Here is a 22,408-nt window from a genome sequence, read left to right as displayed (position 1 = left end):
AAAGGACGGACACTTTGTAGAAGGAGTCTGGTTTCACTGCGTGTGGTCAGGTTAAACATCTGGCATGAACAGACTGAGCCATGGACTGCATTACACGGGCCGGGGAGCTGGGCTAGCTACTCCTCGGTGCAGATAAGTAAACACCTAAATAAAAGCTCAGAGCCAATGTTCCCAGAGGCAGAGCCCCGTGGGAGGCTCCAGGGCTCGGCTGCTCAGCAGCACAGGGAGCTTGGCTTCCCTCGGCACTTGCAGGGTGCGCTTTCGTTTAATCCTGACGGGTGATTTACCCCTGCTGCGGATTGTGGAGGGCCGACAGGTCCCGCAGCAGCAGCGGGGCAAAGGAGCAGTACGTGCTGCCACAAAGGGCCCAGCAGAGCCAGCAACGGGAGCGCTGTGGGAGCCACCAGCATCGGGGGGCAGAGGTCTCTGAGCCCCTGGACTTTATTTCTCTGACCCAGGAATAAAACTTAAAAGTCAAAAAACTCAAGAGTGCACTAAAGAATTGTCCCATCCCAGTATGTGTGTAACACAGAGCCAGACAAAACCTGAACCTCAGATGTTTTATGTTATCTTCTCATTCCAGGAACTTTGATTTTACTTTTATATTCAGCAAAATGAATTCTCCTCTCTGTAATTAATATGCTGCTCAAATGGATTCTTAATTACAGATAAATCACAAATCTACACACTCAACTGTTATGCTTTTCAAGTAATAAAAGAGATCATTTGTCTTCCTCAGATGAACAGAGACCAACTAGCACACCATTTCCCCCTTTATGAAGAATTCATTTGCCTTAGAAAGAAAGCCTTTAAAAAAACATTGCAAGGATTTCTTGAATAGGGGATCAAAGCTCCCACACTGCTGGAAACCATTTTTGCTAAATAAGATGTGGGTAAAGGAAAAAAAAGTAAAAGTTTTTTGGTAGTGGTTGGGATTACGACACCCTTGGGAGGGACAAGGACGTGGGGTCAAGAAGTTGTGACCAGGTTAGCAACACAGGGAACAGAAGGGGAGGACAAAGGAACAGAAAGTGGAAATGGACAGATGAATGAGGAAGCATGTTTCTTTGCCGAAAGAGAATGGATGCTACATCAATTCATACTGAGAGCTAAAGGATGAGGGCCTGTTAATGGATTGGGGGACACAGCAGGGATCAGAGGTCATGAGTGCACTCAGCTAGGCTAATTGACTGTTATGTGCATATTAGTGATGATAATGTAGTAGGAGAGTGGGACGTGGGGAGCAGATATGCAAAAGTCCCACTGACAAGTGCTGTCCTGTAATTCCTGTCTTACACCTGCTAAACAAATGCACACACACATGCACACATAAAAAAATAGCGGCCTTAGCTGGCTTTCTTCAGGAGGGGAGCCCAGGGCTACAGGTAAGCACCTCTGACCTGATTGTGCATGTGATGAAATAAATCTGCTGACCAGATTTGCTTTGCAATCTTATGGGTTCTTATTTCAGTCCTACATGTTGGGCATGGCCCAACGGTCTGACCAAAGCATCTCACCTGTGCTGCTTCTACACCGTCGCAGAGGTCCCCTGAGCACCCCTGTGGGACGGGGGGGCTGCTTCGGGGTTGGGGGTGTACCCTGCTATTAACCACCTGCCTGTACCTGCTGCGGTCCCAGGGACTGTCTGCAAGAATAACAAATGAAAGGGGAAAACCATACAGCCTAGGCTCTCCTCCACGTCCCAATTCAGTCCGTGGGCATCCTGCCAGCAGCTCCGGGCAGAACAAGGCTAGCGCTTACCCTCCTCTGCTATAATTTTATGCCAGCCCCGGTGTGTTGGAAGTGCCATGTTCCCCAGTGTGTGGGGAGCACCGTGTTCCCTAGCACGTACAAGCAGGTGCAGGGGGATTTTAATATAAAGACCATGAGCTGGTCCAATAAATACTGCATTCACCTCGCCTCAGTGTGGCTGGGGGGCTGTTGATGCCCCCCATAGCTGGCACAGGCAGCTGTCTCCTCTTTGCTGCGGTGCAGATGGAGTGAGAACTCCCTGGCAGGAGGCGCTTTGCTTTCTCTTTACTGGTTTGGATCAATTATAGGGAACAAAGCAAGTCATCCTTTGCCTTGTGGGGTTTCTGCAGCGTGCACCTGAGAGGGGTCCTTCTCTGGGAGGCTTTAGGTCACCTTGCTCAGCAAAGCAGGAGCAACACAGAAAAAGAGTGAAATCAGCTCCAGTCGATCCAGATATGGGATCAGTTTTGGAGGTCAGGTGCAGTTTTGAGATGACTTTTGTGGAATTGAGATCCAGCCTGGCAAGCACTGCTAATAAAACAGGATTGCCCAGGTTACATCAGGCTGTTGGGGCATTAATCACTGCGTCTGTGGCTGGGCTGAGCTGAAAAGCCTGCGCTCCCGCACCACGCGCACCCTGCAAAGGCCTCGCTGGTCATCTGGTGTCAGCACTGACTTGGCAATTAGCACCGAGTAGTTGATAGAGCAGCACCGGGGAAGCAAAGCTAAACCCAACGCCGTGACAAGAGTGGTTTTGCTTTGCATTTACTCAAGTTGCTCCACTTTTGTGTTTCAGCGACTTCTCCCTTCTACCCCTGACACACAGCATGACCTCTCGCAGCCCGAGTCCCGGCGCCGGACCCTCTGACCACTCCAGGGCAGATCGACTTCGGCGTAAGGCAGCTCGGCCCCCAGGGCCACACGTGCTGGAAGACGGGAGCGTGCTGCCGGGGGCTGCTCCTGCCGGAGGGTCCCCTGCTCCGGGCGCGTGGCTTTCTGCCGCCTGGCACCCGGTGCTGCTGCCTTGGGAGCAGAGCTCCTTACTCTGACCACAAAGGGATTTCCCAGTCGACTGATGAAGAGAATATTTCCCATTTCCTCACTCTTGAATCTGCTGACGGCATCTCTTGGTGAGTGATGGATATTGGTGATGATTTATAGTTCTTTGTTACACAAATGCCTCCACATTCTTCCCTGTCCTCTCACAGCAACCATTAGTCACTTTTCCCAGCAGAAAAGCAAGAGCCTCAGCCCGGGAACGGCCCGAGTGTGGCGTCGAGTCTCTCTCCCGCACCGGCTTCATTCGCTGTAAATACGCCATTGGGAACGGCTCGGCTCAGGAACACAAACGAGGGAAGCGTCAGCGTCGTGGTGCTCTGCACCCACCCAGGTCCCCGTGCGGCTGCTTTCACCCATCTGCTGGGAAGTCAAAAGGTTGGCAAAGAAAAAGCGCAATAAATCAGGCAGATAGGGGCTGCGGGGAGGATCGCATTTATGCAATTTTTCACCTCAAAGTTTGTAATTAAAGTAGTGAACGTTACAGGAGGAACAGCCATTGCCTGTATCTCTTAGGGCTCTCGGACTTCAGCGATGTAAAGGTTTAGCCCTTGAGACTTTTATTACATAAAATAGTTTTTGTAATGCTGTTGTTGCTTAATTGGATTTCTGTTTGTTTTACTTCAAGAACACCAGGAAAAATATCTGTATTGTTTGATCTGATACAGAGTACTAGGAGACTTACCTGTACTATTGGGTCTCACAGTTTATCAGAATGAATAAATACATGAATTAAATTCTGATCTTAATCTATGCAAAGTTTCTTGATTGCCCTGAGCAGCTGAGCCAGTTGCTGGGTTGCTCCTGCCATTGCCTCTAGCGTTTCTTTCTTCAAGCACAGTTGTGAGGCTGGATTGTATCAGTGGAAATCAAGGATTGAACAAATTAACTGGGCACATTCCTGCCTTTAATTTAGGTGTCACTGGGACTGCTAACTGGCTTCACATCAAACGGGTCTTAAAATCAGGAGGGTAGTGCAGGATTGAGCCCGAAGTATTTTTTAACAAAATAGGTTTGAATCAAAGCAAGAGAGAACATTCTCTGCTTTCACAGGGAAAGGCAGAGCCACTTGTTGCAGATCACAAAGGGACTTCCCTGTCAAACCATGAAGAGAATATAAAACAAGGGATGATCCAGGCAATGAAAAGTGCTAATAAGCCACCGTTTTGCCTCCTCAGAAATATCTAGGACCTAAGTTTACATCTCTAAGAGGCAGAGAGGTTGTGCCCAGTGGAGCCGATAATCTCCACTTGCTGGTGCTGATGGATAGAAGAGAGGTCAGTCCTTTGAGACCAGCTAATGATACTGTAAATCATCAAAGCCCAGACGTCTGCGAACAAAAACTTCCCACAAAAGCTTTTGTCCTCTTATTCAGCCGAGCCCTTCCTTCAAAATAGTTGAAGCAGTCAGTGCAATTAACTCGCCATCAGGAATACACAAAAGGACAAAATGCTGCGATCGGCCTATAAAGATGTAGAACAGTTTTATGGCTCATATGCCGGGTTTGATATTTCTGATTCGTTTAGACCTCACGCAGATGATTAAAAAAATGTTTAAAAAAAGGAAACAGAGTGTCAACAAACACCACCCTGCTGTGGTCCTTCCCGTACGGTGCCTTCCAGACCCCGTTACTGCAGCTCCGCTGCAGAAGGCGCCGTACGGGAGGAACCCACAGTGACACTGCTGGCCCAGAGCCCCCCCGGGGCTGGGGCCGGCCTCTGCAGCGGGGAAAGGGTCGCTGCTTTCCGCCCTCGGGGCTGTGGGGACGGCCGGACCCGCGACGGCTTCTCCCGGTGCCCCGGGCCTGGTGCGGCCTACACCGGAGAGCGACCCGCCGAAGCCTAACCCTGAGGTTACCATGGCAACGCGGCGCCATGATACCCCTCCCGCGGTGTGGTTGCTATGATACGCAGGCAGGCACGTGCTCCGGCCCCACCTCCGCGCTCCCGGAAGTGCTCGCTACTTCCGGGGTCACGGCGGGGAGCGCTGGGTGTGCTGGTAGCATGGAGGCACAGGAGCTGTTTCGGCGGCTGGGTGCCGGTGCCCGGTTCGACGTGAGGCGCTTCGGGACAGATGCGCGACGATTCGGGGTGCGACGCCGCTGGGAGGAGGCTGGGACGGGTTTGGGCCCCGTTCCCTCCGCGGCGGGGGGTCCCCGGGCGCCGTCTCTTCCGCACCGCGGGCCCCCGGGCCTGCCTGTGGTAGCGGTCGGGGAGGCGCTGGGGTCTGGCGAGGGCGACTTCACCGTTTTCCCTGCTCTCTCTCTCCCAGGTGATAAAGGGGAGCGGCGGTAGCGTCTCGCTGGAGAGCCTCGACTTCTTCGGGTGCAAGGAGGGAGCCCCTCTGGGGTCTGGCGAGGAAGGCTGGGGGCTCGCCGGGGCTGGAGAGGAGGAGGTAAAGGGTGGAGACCAGCAGAAGGAGGATGGAGCAGGGAATAACGACGGAGAGATGGCAGGAAAGAGAAAAAGAACTGCAGAAAGCAGTGAAGGGAAAAGAAAAAAGAAAAAAACACGAGGTATTTATAGATACAGACGCCTGTCCCAGGCAGAATACTCTGATGTAGTTCGTGCTTCTTGCGTGTTTCAGTTTACTTTAAATCTGCAGGTACTGTAAGTCATTTTACCAGAAAAAAAAAGAGGTTTCTGGGTTCTTTGGCCGGCCTGTGTCAGAGCTGATAAAATAATTGGTCCAAGATTTAGTGTTAAGGCATGAGGATGTGGTTGCCATCCTTCTGGCAACCTTAAGTTCTTCTTAAGGAGAATCCTTAAGTTCTTCATTAACTTTAGTGAGAATGCGAGAAAAAAGGTTTTGAGGTGACCTTTTTTACCAAATAATTTTTGATTGGATTTTACTAACGGAAATCTCAATTTTTTTAATTTTTTTTTTTTTTTTTAAACTTCCAGAAACAGCATCAATGCCAGAGTTGTCAGAAAGTAATGGAATAAAGTGGATGTCCTCTCTGGAAGCAAAATTCGAAGATGCAAAAGACAAAAAGCCTACTGCAGAAAAACTTGAACGCTTGAGAAGAGAAAAGGTGGGACCACAGAGTTCTAATGTAGCAACAGATTACTTGGTTTCTGTGGGTGTTTAATCTGAAAATTGAGGCTCATTTATGGTGATTGCTCTTGGGAGGAGGGTAACTGAGTATGGGGAAAACAACCAGAAAGTGAATCCATAGATGTTTTATGTTTATTATGTTTCTGTTTTATTATATATTTTGTTTTATGCTGTGAAAGAAAGAAAGGAAGAGTTTGTCTTTTGCCTTCTAGATAAACCGCTTCAGAAATCGGCACAAGATTAATGTTCAAGGAACAGATCTTCCTGACCCAATTGCCACGTTTGAGCAACTTCAAAAGGAATACAAAATCCACCCTAAAATCATGGAGAATATTCAAGCTGCTGGCTTCCAGGTCCCAACACCAATCCAGATGCAGGCTATTCCCGTCATGCTTCATGTGAGTTTTCTGGTACTGTATTTTATTACGGCATTAATTATGGCAAAATTTGGAGCGTGGCCTCTCTTTGGGGTCACGGCAGCGGTTAGTTGCACAGCTTTAGAGGTGCGTCAACTGCATCAGAGTTCAAAACTTAGCTATTACAATATTCTTGATCTGTGCTTTTATTAATGTATTTTGGGTTAGTTTGTAGCATTAGTATTTACGTGAATGTGATTTTTGGAGTTTTTCTTCTCTTTTTTTGTAGTACCATATAACACCCTTCTTGTTTTTCTTACAGGGTCGGGAACTTCTAGCTTCAGCTCCTACTGGGTCTGGAAAAACACTGGCATTTTGTATTCCTCTCTTGACACATCTGAAACAACCTAGGAACAAAGGATTCAGAGCACTGATCATATCGCCTACCCGAGAACTTGCTAGCCAGGTGTGTGTTGAGGGGAAAGGGGTTGCTGTCATATGTACTTCAAAGTTTTCACTCCGAATCAGTAAAATAGCAGCTTGGTATATATTTTTTTTCCTTTATTGCCCGCAGATATCAGAAAAAGCTAATTTAAACATGTCTTTTGTCTTCCGTGAAATAGCTACATATCTAGCATCTCAGTCTAGTCTAGGTGATTAGATTAGGGGCTCAAGATTCTTTGATCATATTTTAAAACTGCCCAGTGCTTAGGTGCTCTTAATACCTACCGTCACATTTGAGATTGCTACAAGAGATTTATCTTTTTGTCCCAAATACAGAATTTCAACAAATAGCTTCATATTGAAGCTTTGTTATTAAAGTGAAATAAAAATTACAACTTTGGGTAGACTCTCATTTTTATTCAAATGGGAGAGGGGGCTTATGGGAGCTACATCGTTCGAGTCAAAATATGGTAATCAGATCTGTGAGAACTTTCAGGTGAATAATATGTGTTAGAAAGCTGCATTTTATTATGCTAAGAAGACTAGACAGCTTTCTCTTAGCAGTGAAGTCGGCGTGATGTTTGAAACTGTAACTTAGTGATTGCCTGCAGTTTTTCTGGTCAGAAAAGCTAATCAGATTATTTTCAACATTTAGTCTCTGTTGCTGCCTTTTCAGACACATCGGGAGCTGGTGAAGTTGGCTGAGGGGACAGGCTTCAGAATACATATGATCCACAAGGCAGCTGAAGCAGCAAAGAAGTTTGGGCCCAAGTCTTCTAAAAAATTTGGTAGTCGTTTTAACTACTTGAAGTGCTTCTGAAAATTTAAAAAGCGTCGCTGACTTTTCTCTTCTGGCCTGTGTGGTTTTAAAGAGATCAGTTAATACCACTCAAGACATGCAACCTATTGCTCAACACTTAAAGTAGCTGGCATAGAAGAGCTAGGAAGTGAGCCTGACAGGGGATGCTGTTTAATTGTACCTCTGGCAGACTGGATTGGAACTTGTGTTTCTCAGGGCTCTGTTAGTCTGGTTTATTTTGCATCTTTTTTTAATGTTTTACCTTTTTTTTTGTCTTTCTTTCTACAGATATACTAGTTACTACTCCAAACAGACTCATTTATTTGCTGAAACAAGATCCTCCAGCAATAGACTTGACCAGGTACCAAGAGTCTTTATCAAATCTGCCTTTGCTACTAGCTTTGCCACTGAGAAGCGGATGCATGCGTAGTCCTTGCATCTGTGATGGTCTGTTAGAACTTTTGCCTTCTCCGCAAGTGCCTCTTGCCGAAAAGAAAACCTCTCTGTTCCTAGTGTGGAGTGGCTGGTGGTGGATGAGTCAGACAAGCTGTTTGAAGATGGGAAGTCGGGGTTCCGAGATCAGCTGGCCTCCATCTTCCTGGCATGCACGTCCCACTTGGTGAGGAGAGCCTTGTTCAGCGCAACCTTTGCACATGATGTAGAGGAGTGGTGTAAACTCAACCTTGACAGTGTTGTTCTGGTGTCTGTTGGAGCAAGGTAGGCGTGCGGTTGTACTCTGACTCTTTCGTCGTTTTTTCCTTTCCTGGGCAAATTATTTTCTTTCTTTGCATCATCAGTCTGCTTGGTTGTATGTCTCTGTTGTTAGTCTTAGTACTGCAGGTTGTTTGTCTGCAGAAAAAATTGCGTAGGCATACAGATCTTTCTCGCATATTGGGGAAAGTGTTGTTTGTCTTTACTCATTACTTTATCAACAAATAAACATTAATCTTGGAAGCGTGTACTGGTGAAATAAGTTTGTCATGCAATATTTCTCGTTCACCAGGTAATATTTCATGTTTTTTAGTGTTTATATAAATAAACTCTAATGGTGGCACGCTTCTGCTGGATTTCTGGTTTCAGAAACTCTGCAGCGGAGACAGTAGAACAAGAGCTGTTGTTTGTTGGATCTGAGACAGGAAAACTAACTGCAATGAGAGATCTTGTTAAAAAGGTATTTTGGAGAGATTGAGTACATTCTGTTTACTTCTGAACTGGGCTGTGTGTTCTGTCAGAGACTCATAATTTCCTAGGGCAAAGGCTTCCCTGTGACACATGTTAAACCATTGTCCAAATCTGCTGTACAAGAGGAAGAATAAGTACCCTGCCTATGAAAACTGAGAGCGTTCCCCGTTCTTGGTTATATATTTGCGTCTTGCTTAGGAGCAGTTTGTGTTAACGGTCTGTTTAATTTTACTTGGTGGCGTGAGTGGGTTCTTCACATTGGGTGGAAAAAAAAAGAAATCTGTTTGTTTCTGTGGATTAAAATGCAGCCTGATGCTTAAGTTAGGAACCATTCCATCGAAGGCAATGGAGCTGAACTTGCTTAGTTCTGACTCCCAAAGATTTGGCAAAAAAATCATCCTCTGAGATGTAAGATACTGGGGCTGGTTATGTCTCTTTAGGAGCTTGGTGTCTGCAACCAATAATGGTAGGAAAAGGACTTGGACCTTAGCCAAGCTTATTCTTTTGCAGGGTTTTGCTCCTCCGGTCCTTGTTTTTGTACAGTCTATTGAGAGGGCTAAAGAGCTTTTCCATGAACTTATTTACGAAGGCATCAACGTGGATGTCATCCATGCAGACAAAACTCAGCAACAGGTAGGAGGATATAATTTCTTTTCAAGGAACACTTCACAACACTCTTGCTTTTGCCTTTCTTTCTAATGTAACTTCAGGTAAATTTGACAGTAAATTACTGCAGGTTTTTGTTTAGAGTTTTAGTTTTATTCAGTAACATCATGACAAACAAGTTCACCTCCTTTCTCAAGTTGCTAAGTGGGCTGTTTCCAAGTACCTTTTTTGTCTTTTCCTAGAGAGATAATGTAGTACACAGTTTCAGAGCTGGGAAGATCTGGGTGCTCATCTGCTCAGCCTTACTAGCTCGAGGGATTGACTTCAAAGGAGTGAATATGGTCATTAATTACGATTTGCCAACGAGTGCGGTGGAATACATCCACAGGATAGGTGAGTGATTGTTCACAAATTATGGGGTTTTTTTCTCAGTTCCTACGTCTTTAATGTAGATGCTCTTGTGCATGAGCAAACATCCTGAAACCAAGCCTCCTCTGTTGCTGCAGCACTAACTTCTGCGTCACTTGAACCAGTTTATATCTGGGCTTAACTTTCAGTAAAGCTGCATTACTTTTTGTCAGCCTTCTATGAACCTTAAATATTTAGACGCTTCAGACATACCTGTGCTTTCATTCAATAGGAGCAATCTTTGGGGATCGGCTTCTTGGTAGCGTGCTTAGTATACTAACACACATCAGGAGGCTGGGGCTGAGAGGAGGAACAGAATAAAGGGAGATGTTTAAAGTGAAATCTCTACTCTGCAAAATTTGTGTTTGGCAGGTCGTACTGGAAGAGCAGGGCACAGAGGAAAAGCAGTCACTTTCTTTACAGAGGATGATAAACCTTTATTACGGAGGTAAATTGGAAACGTGATATAGCAAAAATGTTGTTTTGTGTAGTGTGCTGCTGAACTATACGGTTGTGTCTGGTACCACACACCTGGTAAGCACAGTAGTGCCATGCTCCGGAAACCCCCCACTGCTGTAAAATAAAAAGCTCTTACAAATAGAGAGAGAGAACTCTGTATCAACATGGTGGAACTGCAAGGTGGTACCACAGAGTGGGAAAGACTGAGGACAGTTCAACGTTAAGGTTTCTTTTTGAAGCCTTTCACTAATGCAGCAAGAGAGAAACTAGCGTCCTGTCACTTCTTTCAGTCATGTTGCCAGTAATGACAACGTGGTGGCTTACTTGGTAGCACCTTTCAGTGAAACTCAGTTATTCTGACTTAGAACCTCACTAAAGGGCAGGTTCAGCAGTCTTTACGACTAATTTGCTCTTGTTCTGTTTTTCCTGAATCATTTGCTATGTAGAAAGTATGACTATCTCATGCTATGCTTTAGGTTTTTTTAAATCCGGTTCTTTAACTTGCTTGTGTCCAAAATTACTTGGTACGATTCTCTGTTTTGGCGTATTGCTTTTTCTTCATCTCCTTGAAGACTGTACTTACCTAGAGTTTCGATTTGTTTAAGATATCCAAATGGAGTAATTAATTTCACTTAAGCCTTCTGTGTCTTTTTGTTTCTTCCTCACCTTACTTCAAACTTGTTTTTGTGTCTTTATTTCTCACTCTAAAAAAACCACAACAAAACAACAACAACGAAACAGCTAGTTGTTGGGGATTGCTGTTTTCCAGAGAAGCAGCTTATCTATTGTCCAAGTACTCGCTTGCCAGAGTTAATCTCTTCCCTCCTCTCCTTTCCAGTATAGCCAGTGTTATTCAGCGAGCTGGCTGCCCTGTGCCAGACTACATAAAACACTTCCCCAAACTGCAAAGGTATGTTCATTTGAATACTTTACCAGTTTGTTTCCCATTTTAGAAGCCTGCATGAGTGGTGCTGGGTGTATAAGGGTTACAAAAGATCTAGTTGTTTGCAATATAGTTGCCGTTTAGCTGCAAAAGGAATTTTAGACAGGGTGGTCGTGGCACTTTTTTACCCAGACAAAAATGGAAACAAAATGAATTCTCAGCTTATGGTCTTCCTGGAGTTAACTATTTTTCTATGAGTTCCCTGAAATCTGCTTTAGACTTCCTAGGCCCATACTCATGAATTGGGCTTCTGATACATGAAAGTACGTGCTTTACTCTTTTGAGTTACCTTTAGAAAAATTGGTGTAGGGGTGTATGTATATAGATAAATATTTTTTTTTAATTAGTACTTCTTTTCATGCTTTTTCATGATTTCTAATAGTTTCTAAAACTAGAAATCCTTACATATATATATATATATATTAGACATATATTAAAACAAAGTTTGTTGGAATGTCTTGGAGATAACGTGGCTGAACTAATCTTGGAATAAACAACACTGAAAATATATTCAGACCCATAAATCCCTAACAGCCACTAAAGGTTTTCATTATCTGTTTTATTTACTTTGGATATTAATTTTTGCTCTTTAAAGTAATTTAATCCTTCTTCACTGAATGTTGTTCTCAGCAAACAAAAGAAGAAATTCATTAAGAAACCATTGACAAGAGAATCCATTTGTACTACCCCTGAGTGCTTCTTAAAAAAAGGCAAAAGAAAAACGTAAGTAGGTTTTTCTCAAGAGGAGGCAAGAGATGCTCTTTATCCAGAAAAGGCCCAGCACGCTTCCTCCAAAATAACTGATACCTTATCTGGGTGGACCACCCAGTCATAATGATTTTAGTGATGGTGAAGTTTTAATGTCAGCATCTGTCTGCTGGAAATTGGGTTAATGCCATCAGTTTGCCTTACGTGGTGCCATGTATCAGGTGATAGCAAGCTGAGTTTAAACCACTGGCCTTAAAGCTTCGGACTAACTCTTGTTTGACAGAACCTATCTGCTTCGCTTCTGGCAAAGGGATGGCTTTGATTTTAATGCCTGCAGTATTAATACAAGATGCAGATCTTAAGTGGTAATGACTGGAGCTCACAGAAGATTGGCATTTAGCAGTTTGGTATAGTAAAAGTGGTAATAAAGAGCACCATTACCCCCGCTTTGGAGTGTTGCTACCAAAGCATTTATGTTCAGCTGTACTAATATGATGTAAACCGACTAATGTCTGTGTCACTGCTCTATATTTCATCTTTTTTATATATAATGTTCAGGTGTCTTGGTCTCCACTGTGTTTCTTGTAGGAAAACTACAAAGGAAAATATTAAGGGAAAAAAGAAAGTTAAAGAAGATAAAAACGGCAGTAAATTACAGACTGTTTCAAAAAGCTGAATAGCAACAGACTACTCGTGAGCTGGGGCTGACACCTACGTCCATGCTGAAGAACAGAAGAATGAAGATAGCAGCAAAGGGCAAGGGAGAAAAATATTTCTTGTGTTTCCTTCTGGGTGAGGGTGGATGTTTACAGGCAAGAAAGTCTCTACTGAAAAACCAGTAGAGGATTCCTGAATGCTTCTTATAGAAGCTGAAGAGTGCGCTCTTGCAGTAAATGCCTTGTGTTTCTGAACAATAGTTCAAAAACTAGCATCTGTTTGTGTTACTATCACGCAGTTTTTTATTACTCCTTGGAACTACTGTCAGTTCTGTGTTCAGATCATCCCTAGTATGTTTGTCAGACTTCCAGAAGATTCAGTGGCAGAAAATGCACAAAGCTTACTGTTAGGCTTGATAAATGCAGCTGTCAAAGACTTGCCTGGACACTTCAAACACAAACCAAACCCAACCCACTTGTACTGTATGTGAAAGTAAAGCCGCTTCTCCTACTTTTTTGCTTCTGTGAAATAATTTTGAAATAGCTAATACTTCACATGTCTGTAAGCTCTAGTAATTTTGTACTGTTTGATATTTAAGTCTCAAAACAGAATAAAGAAGGCCGTAAAACATTCTAATACAGGTACCTGTCTGTCTATACAGCCTTGATGGAGCAGTCTGCAGGCGTTATTCCATACCTATTACACAAAAACACCAGGCTCCTCACATTTTCCACCTCCTCATGTGCTATCTGCGTTCTCAGTCCACTGTTGTGTCAGAATTCCGGTAATGCAGGAATGGCTTCTCCTTTGCAACTATAATCCTTTAAGAAAGCATTCCTGTATGGGATTGTCTTCCTGCTCTGTCATACTTAATCCAATTTGGAAGTGGATCCTAGGTCTGTATAACTCATTTACAGCAGAGCACTGTTAATTGCTCTGCCCGAGTGACAGCTGTGAAGTTCTGTGAGAAAGTGGTGGAGGAGTCTCTGCGTCCTGTTTTGCTTATTCCTGAGCTAGGCTGAAGCTGAGTTGGTTTTGCTTTGTTTGCAGAATTGCATCTTATATTTGGGTTATATAGGAACTAATGTCTTTGTTTTGACATCTATGGACAAATTTGCCTGTATGTTTTAATAAAAATGCAGTTGTATATTCTGATAAACACCAAGTTGCTTGCTGCAAGATACATGGCAGATATGAAGTGGAATATGTTTAACAATTTGAGTGAGAAATTGCCAATATTCACCTTTAAAGGCACTGCTAATACATAGAATAATGTGCTTATTACAGTAGTGCTGGCAGGAGAGAAAACAGCTTTTGATCATGAGCATCTTTGTCTTGTATAGCGGGCTGTTAGAAGATGCTACAGTTCTCTGAGGGACTTAGTTTTAAAATGAGAGCTTAAATTCAATTTAGCTCTTTCTCTAAGGCTGGGTTTGATGTTAATGTGGTTTCTGGCGCTGATCAGTTTAAGCAGCGGCCTTGCTCAGGATTTACTCCCCTGGGAAGCGCTGAAAAGCTGTCGCACCCAACAAAGAACAACCCCAGCGCTGCCACGCTTCGTCGTGGATTTCAGCAAGCTTTGGCCGACCTTACAAAGGAGCTGCTTCATATGAATCTCTGGTAAATCACATCGCACCTCATCAGGAGCGCTTATTTTATCATACTGAGGTTTTCGGCGGGCGCTGCTACCGTGTAATAAATAGTATTTCCCGTGCCCTCAGCAGGGGGGCAGCTGGGTTTCAGGTCAGTCCTGGGGTCTCCATCCCCGCGGCCCCTCGATGTTTGGGTGGAAGGGCGGCGCTTTTTCACGGAAAAGAGATTTGTTTTTAGGTGCTTGGAGTTGACTTTGCAGCCTCGATTTTAAAAGCGCCCTTGACGAGAAGGCAGGGCCCCTCTCCCCCTTCGGGCCGGCCTCGCCCCGATGCTCGTCCCCTCCCGCCCGGGTCTGTGTGGGGCCGGGCCGTGGGCGGGCCGCGGCTGGGCCCGGCCCCGGAAGCCGCCGCCGCTCAGCTGACAGCCGGGGCCGGAGCGGGAAGATGGCGCTGCGGCCGGGACCCGGCGCGGGGGGCGCCGGCGGGGCGGCGGGCGGCGGTGGCGGCGGCGGTGGAGGACCAGGACCAGGAGCGGGGGCCGCCAGGTCGGTGGTGGCGGGGGCGGCCGGGGGGAGCGGGGCTGGAGGGCAGCGGGGGTGTGGGGCCGCAGATGAGGGGCGAGGGGCGGCGTGTGGAGAGGAGGAGGAGGAGAGATGAGGTAGAGATGGGGGGCGATGATGGGCAGAGGTGAGGGGGAGGTTCGTGGGGTGGGGGCTCGGGGTGCAGTTGGGATGTGGGGCCAGAGGGGTCAGGGCCCAGACGGGGTGTGGGGGGGTCCCGGGTGGGTTGTGGGTGTCCCAAACGGGGTATGTGGGGGTCCCGGGTGGGGTGTGGGTGTCCCAAACGGGGTATGTGAGGGTCCCGGGTGGGGTATGTGGGGTCCCGGGTGGGGTGTGGGGGTCCCAGGTGGGGTATGTGGGGGTCCCGGGTGGGGTGTGGGTGTCCCAAATGGAGTATGTGGGGGTCCCAGGTGGGGTATGTGGGAGTCCTGGGCAGGGTGTGGGGAACACAGACATAGTGGTTCCACAGTTTGCTGGGATTTATTTGCATTTTGGGAGCCCACCTTATCCCCCGGCTCGTCCAGGCCTGTGTCAGTGGTGTCCAGGCTTGGGCTGTTGTAGCCCACTTGCCATCAGGCTCTGCAACCGCAATCTCAAATATTGGGGCAGAAAGGGATTTCGGGATTTCGCCAGCCCTGCTTGGGTGCCGCTGGTGTTAGCAGTGATAAATGCTGCTTATCGCTACCGGGCAGGCTTGTGGTGCTGCAGGACGGAGCCTCTACTTGCCTGCCGCTGCTGTGGGGAGTTTTCTTTTCCCCTCCGTCCCACAAAGGGCACTTCAGCGAAGAGGGAGGATTGAGGAATGGTGTCAGGAGAAAGAAACAGTGGTAAAAGAGATGTGTGAACATGTCATTGTGTTTCTGGAAAGCTTAGGAAGCTGTATTTCGCTGCCTTTGAAGACTTAGTAATTTTTTTTTAACGTAGGCTCTTGCGTGTTGCCCTACTTCTAGGGAGGCTGGGTGAATTTTGCATTTGACAAATAAGTTCATTGAGTTGTCTTGGATATCTGAAGCTTGCAGTTTTGTCAGGGTTATTGGGAACGTGAGGAGGGGAGGTCTGCACCGGGGAGACCTTCACCCACAAGGCGCTGGTCTGGGGTGTCCCCATCATCGGTCTGGGGAAGAGGCATCCAAGGGGTCTGGAATACTTGGGAAGAGAAAAGCTGAAGCATATGTGTCTGCCTGTGCATGCTGTGGAAGGGATGGGAGGCTATCTTTGTGTTTCCCCACGTATATAAATCTGAGTCAATTCTTGTGAGGGGCTGGATAAACAGTCTGATCTCTTAGAGCAATGCTGCCTGCTCAGCGATTTAATGGGAAGGTAACAAAAATGTTAGCAGCAGACTACAGGTTTTGAAAAATAAAAGGATTTAAAAATCATTGTTTCCCATTGTTAGTATTTTGGTTTCTTTGAGGATGAAATCTGGAGGTAAAGTTCCATTCTCTGTGTCTGTGTGGGTTCTTTGCCTTGTTTCACTTTAATTTTTGTGGATTTCTGCCATTCAAAAATACTGTGATAGCCTGTGTTGTGTTGCTAGAGTTGTACTGATTGGGAATTAAGGGGTTTAAAAATCCACTTGTAGATAGGAAAATGTTATGTGCAGTTTGGAGCTTTTATAGTGAAGGATGAATAAAGAAAAGGAGTTGCTTCCCCCCACGCTCCTGTGTTTTGACTGAAGCTGTTGGTTGGTTTGTTTAGGGTTTTTTTGAAGCTTCATGTTTAAAATACTTACCTGATAGGAATTTACAGATTTATATTCCTACTTTAAGAGCTCTGTTGTAGGGTAACTGCTTCATTTTCCTTGTATTTATTTTTTGTGCAGTGTATCACATATATTACATTTTCTTACTGTGTTACCCAAAGTATTAAGGCTAGTTGCACGAACCTAGGTGGTAAAGCGCTTCTGCTATTGAGAACAACAGAAATATCTGCAGGTGCATTTAAATCCATTGTGGAAATAAAAAGGAGTAAGAAACTATATTAAAATAGCATGCTAATCGTAGTCAACAAATCTATATATTTTAAACATCTGGGGTCATAAAGGTTTCTCTTGTCTAGGAAGTGCATTTGGTCATTTTAAAGCATACAGTCAGCTAGCTATAAATGTTCTTTTAGCCCCCAAGTAGTATCTTGGGCCTTACAGACTGCTTAATTTATCATGCCCATCTTTTTTTTTGTTTGTTTTTTTTTGTTTTTAAAAAGGAGACTGTTCTAATTTTGTCTGTTTATTCTTAATTCTCCTGTCAGTATTGTTATTTTGAGATAACTGGAATTAAAATGCTTTCTTTAAAAGAAAGTTACTTCTGATGTTACTCCTATCACTATATGGTTATCAAGTTCAGTGGTTTTCTGTAGCACTTCAGATAATCTCACAAATGACTGTGCCTTAACTTGCTTTCTCAGCAATGAGAATCAGCTGCTTTAACGAGATGCCTGTGGGCATTTCTTTTGCATCTCCAAAAAGTAGTTTAGAAATAAAGTTCCTGTTGCTTGAATAAAGAAGTTTATGGAGTTTATGTACGTGCATGTGTGGCTGGTGTTGGCAATTGCACAGCTAAATCTTGGAGCGACGTCCGTGATGAATCCGAGCCGCACGTACAGAGTCCTGTGCTGCAGGAGCTTGCTTTGCTACTTTTAACGAGCTCTTCTTCCAGTGCCCTCTAATTAGCTGCAGGTTTTTTTTGTTTGTTGTTTTTGGTTTTTTTTTTCAACAGAGACTTATAAATAAATCAGGAGCTCTGTAGAAAGGGATAAATATTTAATAGTCTGGCCTTTATTTGCTTCCAACAAGCAGTGGTACCTTGCTATGCTTGTTCAGTTTACATTACGTTTGCTGGTTTGGAAGAATTCTTGTTGACCGGATTCCCCAATAAGAAGGGAAAACACGAAGCTATGAACACTTTTCCATACTTGTGAGCTTTTAAAAAAATAACTTTTAATATTTTATCATTCTGACTAAACTAAGAATGGTGTGTTTTTATGATGCCTGAAATTGCTGCACGTGCAGATCTGGCTTATGACAGGAGCTCTGCACATCTGAACCCGCACACATTTTAAGGGGGTATATTGCCGAGGAGGCACCCTGTACTGACAACTGTTTCCATAGGTGAAACCAAACGCAGGCAAAATCCAGTTAATTCACTGGGCTTCAGCCCCTGAGTGGAGAAAACGGCTTTTCTGATCAGCACCTGAGTTCAGTCATGGGTCCCTCTGTGATTTTCAGTCAGCTGTTTGTCTTCGTGAAGTTAGTATTTGTATGCTAAGAAATGGATTAAAAATGACTGAATTGAACACCGGCCAGTAGAATAGACCTTGGCCGCGGCGTGAACTGTGTGAACTGAACCCAATCCGGAGAAGCCCAGCGCTTGTTTTGAGATGAGGTAGTGTGCATCTGCACAGCGCTTCAAAGAGAAAAACCAAAAATTGTGGTGATTGAGGATAAGACCTGGGCCCGGTGGAAGGTGTAGGTGTGTGTTAGTTGTGGAAGGAGAAATTAGCACATAGTGGTCATGGTAAAAGAAGCAGCATCGGTATTAAGAAGATTCTGAGTTAGAGGATGAAATGAAGAGTAATATGGGTTGTCTTGGTGACCGTGTAACCTGCTGTCTGTGTAGTGGGTAGGTGCAATTTGCTCCTGGATAAATGCATAATTTAAATTCCTTATTTTATCTTAGTACTCATATTACACAGCTCTTTTATATTTATAAACCAGGTTGGCTTTCGGAACTTCCTGCAGGTTTTGAAAAACTGTCTGCAGTCATTTGAGATAACATTTTCTCCTTTACGCTTAGGCAGTTTCTTTTACGTCCCCCCTTGTGCTGAGGAATATTGAATATCTATAAGCGTGTTTCTCTTTCATGGTATTTTGATGTAATAGCTGCCTGGGACACCGAGTGAGGTTCTCGTTTGGTAAATTACTGCTGACGTGGGTTTCTGAGAGTTGCTTGCAAATGAGACTTTTAAACTAGGTCCTTTTTGCCGTTTGGCAGCTCAGCACATGCTTCTGTTTGAAAGTGAGAGCTAGCAACTTCCATTATGATTTCAGTTGAAATTTTAACAGTTCTTCCTCCAGGTGCGCTTGGCTCTTGATACTTGAATGAATATTTTTTCCAAGGCACTGTTTTTCTTGTAATTAGATGCAATCGAGAAAACAGAAACTCCATTATTTTGTGATGCTTAGTGTTTCAAAGGGGGGAAGAATGCAGAAGTGGTGGGGTTTCATGGGTAGTTTGTTTCTCTGCTGAGAACTATTGTCTGGTGCAGTTAATGGTCTTGCTGAATCAGATACTTCCAACAGGAGATGCTTATTCATTCTGCGGTGCTTGAAGGCCTAGCCTACGCTAACAAACTGACCTGTTACCAACCTGCGTAGGTGCCGAAACTCTCTTGTGGGTGATGTCGATGAGTCAAAACCATTTTAGTGCTGCTGTGGAAGATAAGATCTGTTTCTCCCTAGCTTTGCATCCTGCGACAGCGCTGATGGTGCTGGTGGGACTCTCTGGTGCTTTGGGGGATCCCTGGGAGGGGTGGCCTCTTCCCTGCAGTGGGGTTGGGTTCTGCGAGAGCTGCAGGAGCAGATGAATACGCTGAGCAGAAGGTGGGAGGCTTTGGGTGGTGGTGCTGACGTGCAAGTCGAGGTAGCTTTTTCATTCATTTATGTTTGCACTAAAATTGTAGACTTTCATGTACCCTTTTTTCCTCCTCCAGCTTCATGTTTCCTGTCGCAGGTGGTTTAGGCCCCCCTCAAGGTATGCATGAACTTAACATTTTGAGCACAAAGTTCTTTGCTTTGTTTACATACATTAAACAACTTAAAATAGTTCTGCGCTGATGCTCATAAGCATGATTATTAATTGAACTCCATAGCTGTTTTTCCCCTTGAATTCAATACTGGTAAGCTGACTCTTGCAACTCTATTTATAAAACTTTCTATGCGAAGTTGAAGAAGCAGTGTTACCAGAATGCTAGATGAAAGATCTAGGAAAACTGTACCTCCATTTTTAATCTGAATTTGCCTTTAAGATTTTTGTGTCATTTTGAGTGTGGTATTTAACCTCTTTATGCTTCATCTACCAGCTGTGTATACCCATATTGTGTGGGTGTTGCAAGACCTGGTAAATATTTACAAAGCACAGCAAGACCCTGGGACAAGAGTCACAACCTCTGTGGAAAGTATTAATACAATAGGAGAGCCTCAGCCTTAAATTACCTTTGTTCTCATTCCTGTTGCAGTGCTGTTTAATTAATGGAAAATACAGAGAGAACTTGTAGGGAAAGTGGAAAGTTTTCTTATAAAAAGTCTCAGGGACTGATTTATGGATTATTCCTGAGTGTGTCACATCCCTCCTGGAGTGCTTTTGCCTGTGATGTTCAGTTATGCACAGTTATAATTATCTCGCGGCGTGCTGGTAACAAATGTGTGTTAGTGTATGTCTCCCAAGATAGCGAAATATGAGATATGAAAATACTGAAATATAATCCACTTGGCTTTATTCAGTGAATTAATACATTCCAGCTTGATTTGTCCAATTTTGTCGAAGTTTAGCTTTTACTGACAAACATTGTAACCATTCTAATAGAGGTAGTGGGCTAATTAACCTACAGACAAGTTATCCAGCCAGACCAGAGTGTGAAGTTGTGTTGTGAAATGATGAGTTTATTTCCCAAGACTTATCTTCAAAAGCTGCCAGTTTGTAAGTTTTCCCTTTCAAGAGAAATGGACGATTATCAGCAGCAGTCAAGCTGGTTAATTAAATCTTGTTAATTGGAAATGACCCTTTCAAAAATCATACGGGAAGAAACCCACAGAGAATCCTTAGGATGGTGGGAGAATTCATCTGCTTAGTTATTGGGAAAGCCCAATAACATTTCTTCCCTTAGAGTGGCCAGTATCTAAACTAAGGAAATTCTGTGACTGCCTGCAGTGTAGCATATTTTTTTATTTTTTTAAACAGCCTGGCAAGACTGAGAGTTTTTTTCTTTCCTTTGCTGATTTAGTTTAAAAAAAAACCCCAAATCCTTTAACACTAACTGAGAGCTGACCTTGTTTAATGTTTTATTGTTGTAGGGATGATTCCTATGCAACAGCAAGGATTTCCAATGGTTCCTGTCATGCAGTCCAATATGCCAGGCATGATGGGAATGAATTACGGTTCTCAGATGCCTCCTGGACCCATGACCATGCAGGTGCGTGGCAAGGAAACGTGGACTGAAATGAGATACCTTGGTGGTTGTCTGAAAGGTGGCAGCTGATGCCATAGACCGCTCACAACTGCAGTGGGGGTAAGAGGGTGGAACTTGGCGAGAAACTGAAGTGTGGGTATTAGTCCCTAGTGGGACATCGTATTTTGTAGTATTCTCTTTGAAGATATTTCTGATAATGTAAAGAATTCTCCAAGTTTCGTTGGCATCTGGATGGAGAGAGTGGGGGAGTGTGGCATACATTACTCTCTGTTGTAGAGTAGAGAGAAATGAGGGTGTAGTGCAAGGACAGTATCAGTAATATATAAATAACTCGGACGTTATAGCCACGCAAAGATGTTGGAATCTGAACTTTCATTATACATGTTATGACACCAAAGTGTGATAAGAGAAGCATGGTCTCTGAACAGAAAAGGAAACAAAAGCATCAGCAAGATGTTGAAAAGCTACCAGATACCACCTACTCCAAAGTGTGGTTAGTAATAGTATTGAATTGTAAAGTAATTACAAATCAAAACTCCCACAATGTACCTCTTCTGTCTTTTTAATTTTGCTTCATGCTTTTTCTTCTTTTGCTTTGGTTTTATGTACTTACCGTTAAGGTGGCATATTGTATGGTATTTTCAATGAGACCTTTATAAGCTGGTACGAAGTGACTGTGTACACAGTCTGATTGATCATCACCAATTCACTCAATTGTTTTATCCTTTTGTAACTGAAATGCTTGAGTTAATAAAATTAAGTTTCCTGAGTGTAGGTGGCAATTCATAAAATTTCTTTTTAAATACCTTGTTCTAGGGAGCAAGGAGTCTCCTACATGTGCTGTATTTTCGCACGTGCCTGGTTTTACCATTTGTCCTACTTCCTGTGTTTCATCCTCATTCTTTTTCTTGCTTAAAGTAATGCTGTCTCTAACTCTGCTGTTGCTAATTGAGGAATAAGAATGAAATATGAGTAACTAATATTATGTTTTCTCTCTTTTAATCTTTTGTTTTCTGTTTAGCACCATATGTGCTTATGTACAAATTTGCACTTTGCTGAAATTTAACGTTTTGGCATAGCTTTGTAGCCAAATTGCTATGTGACAAATTGAATTTATTGTATCTTTCTATCTCCTTACATTCCCTTCCCTTCCCACCCCCACCTGGCATTTATTAGATTAATTTTGTAAAATTTATAGTAGGAAGATGTTTGTATGAGAGCTGGTCTAAAAATAATAAACAACTTTTGTTCTCTTCCTGCGTGTTCTGATACCAAATACAAAATGAATGGTAAGAAAAGTAAGTTATCTTCTGTCCCCTTCTGTATGAGGCAAGCTTTGCTGCTATAACTGTACCAGAATATATTTCTCAGCAAGTGTTCCTAATACAGATGCAATTTATTCAGACAAGTCTCCTCGTGGCTGTTGTCGTACACTGTCTCCCTCCCTTAGACCCCTGGATAAGCTATGCGTGCCAAATGTCTAGACCCCATTTTGCCCGCATCCATCGTTTGTTAGGAGTGTGTACCTCCAGCGTGGAATTTAAAAGTATTATGCAGTCACTTAGAATAGGAAACAAAAAACCCAAGAAAACCCAAAAGCATGGTACTGAGCCATGTGTAGCACTGTAGGATGCCTGTAACGTTCC

The 22,408-nt window shown here is 44.1% G+C and overlaps 2 protein-coding genes across 8 annotated transcripts in view; both read left to right on the top strand.

Annotated features, from left to right (window-relative positions):
• The first annotated feature begins 4,789 nt into the window (after nt 1-4,789).
• Nucleotides 4,790-13,059, top strand: DDX52 (DExD-box helicase 52). 2 transcript variants are annotated; one of them, XM_009469203.2, is made up of 15 exons: nt 4,790-4,898; nt 5,080-5,323; nt 5,712-5,842; nt 6,078-6,263; nt 6,544-6,687; nt 7,342-7,453; nt 7,753-7,825; nt 7,978-8,181; nt 8,545-8,635; nt 9,157-9,279; nt 9,495-9,645; nt 10,033-10,108; nt 10,958-11,029; nt 11,693-11,785; nt 12,359-13,059. In XM_009469203.2, the coding sequence occupies exons 1-15, from the start codon at nt 4,812-4,814 to the stop codon at nt 12,444-12,446; spliced, it is 1,875 nt and encodes a 624-aa protein (XP_009467478.2). In that variant the 5' UTR covers nt 4,790-4,811; the 3' UTR covers nt 12,447-13,059. The 2 variants fall into 2 exon arrangements, 1 of the variants encoding a protein (XP_009467478.2); XR_015703447.1 differs by lacking the exons at nt 10,033-10,108; nt 12,359-13,059 and having other exon boundaries at nt 11,693-11,735.
• A 1,374-nt stretch (nt 13,060-14,433) lies between these two features.
• Nucleotides 14,434-22,408, top strand: part of SYNRG (synergin gamma) — a 44,121-nt gene continuing 36,146 nt past the window's right edge. For all 6 annotated transcript variants that reach the window (XM_087751800.1, XM_087751799.1, XM_087751798.1 and 3 more), the window contains exons 1-3: nt 14,434-14,564; nt 19,287-19,327; nt 20,647-20,765. In XM_087751800.1, the coding sequence (XP_087607926.1) occupies nt 14,464-14,564; nt 19,287-19,327; nt 20,647-20,765 (261 nt within the window). In that variant the 5' untranslated portion in view covers nt 14,434-14,463. The remainder of the gene's footprint in view (nt 14,565-19,286; nt 19,328-20,646; nt 20,766-22,408) is intronic.

This window comes from Nipponia nippon, unplaced genomic scaffold (assembly GCF_047370975.1).
Source record: "Nipponia nippon isolate SJK-2023a ecotype South Korea unplaced genomic scaffold, ASM4737097v1 scaffold_15, whole genome shotgun sequence".
NCBI classification, from domain to species: Eukaryota; Metazoa; Chordata; class Aves; order Pelecaniformes; family Threskiornithidae; genus Nipponia; species Nipponia nippon.
This window is presented reverse-complemented; position numbering and strand designations above follow the sequence as displayed.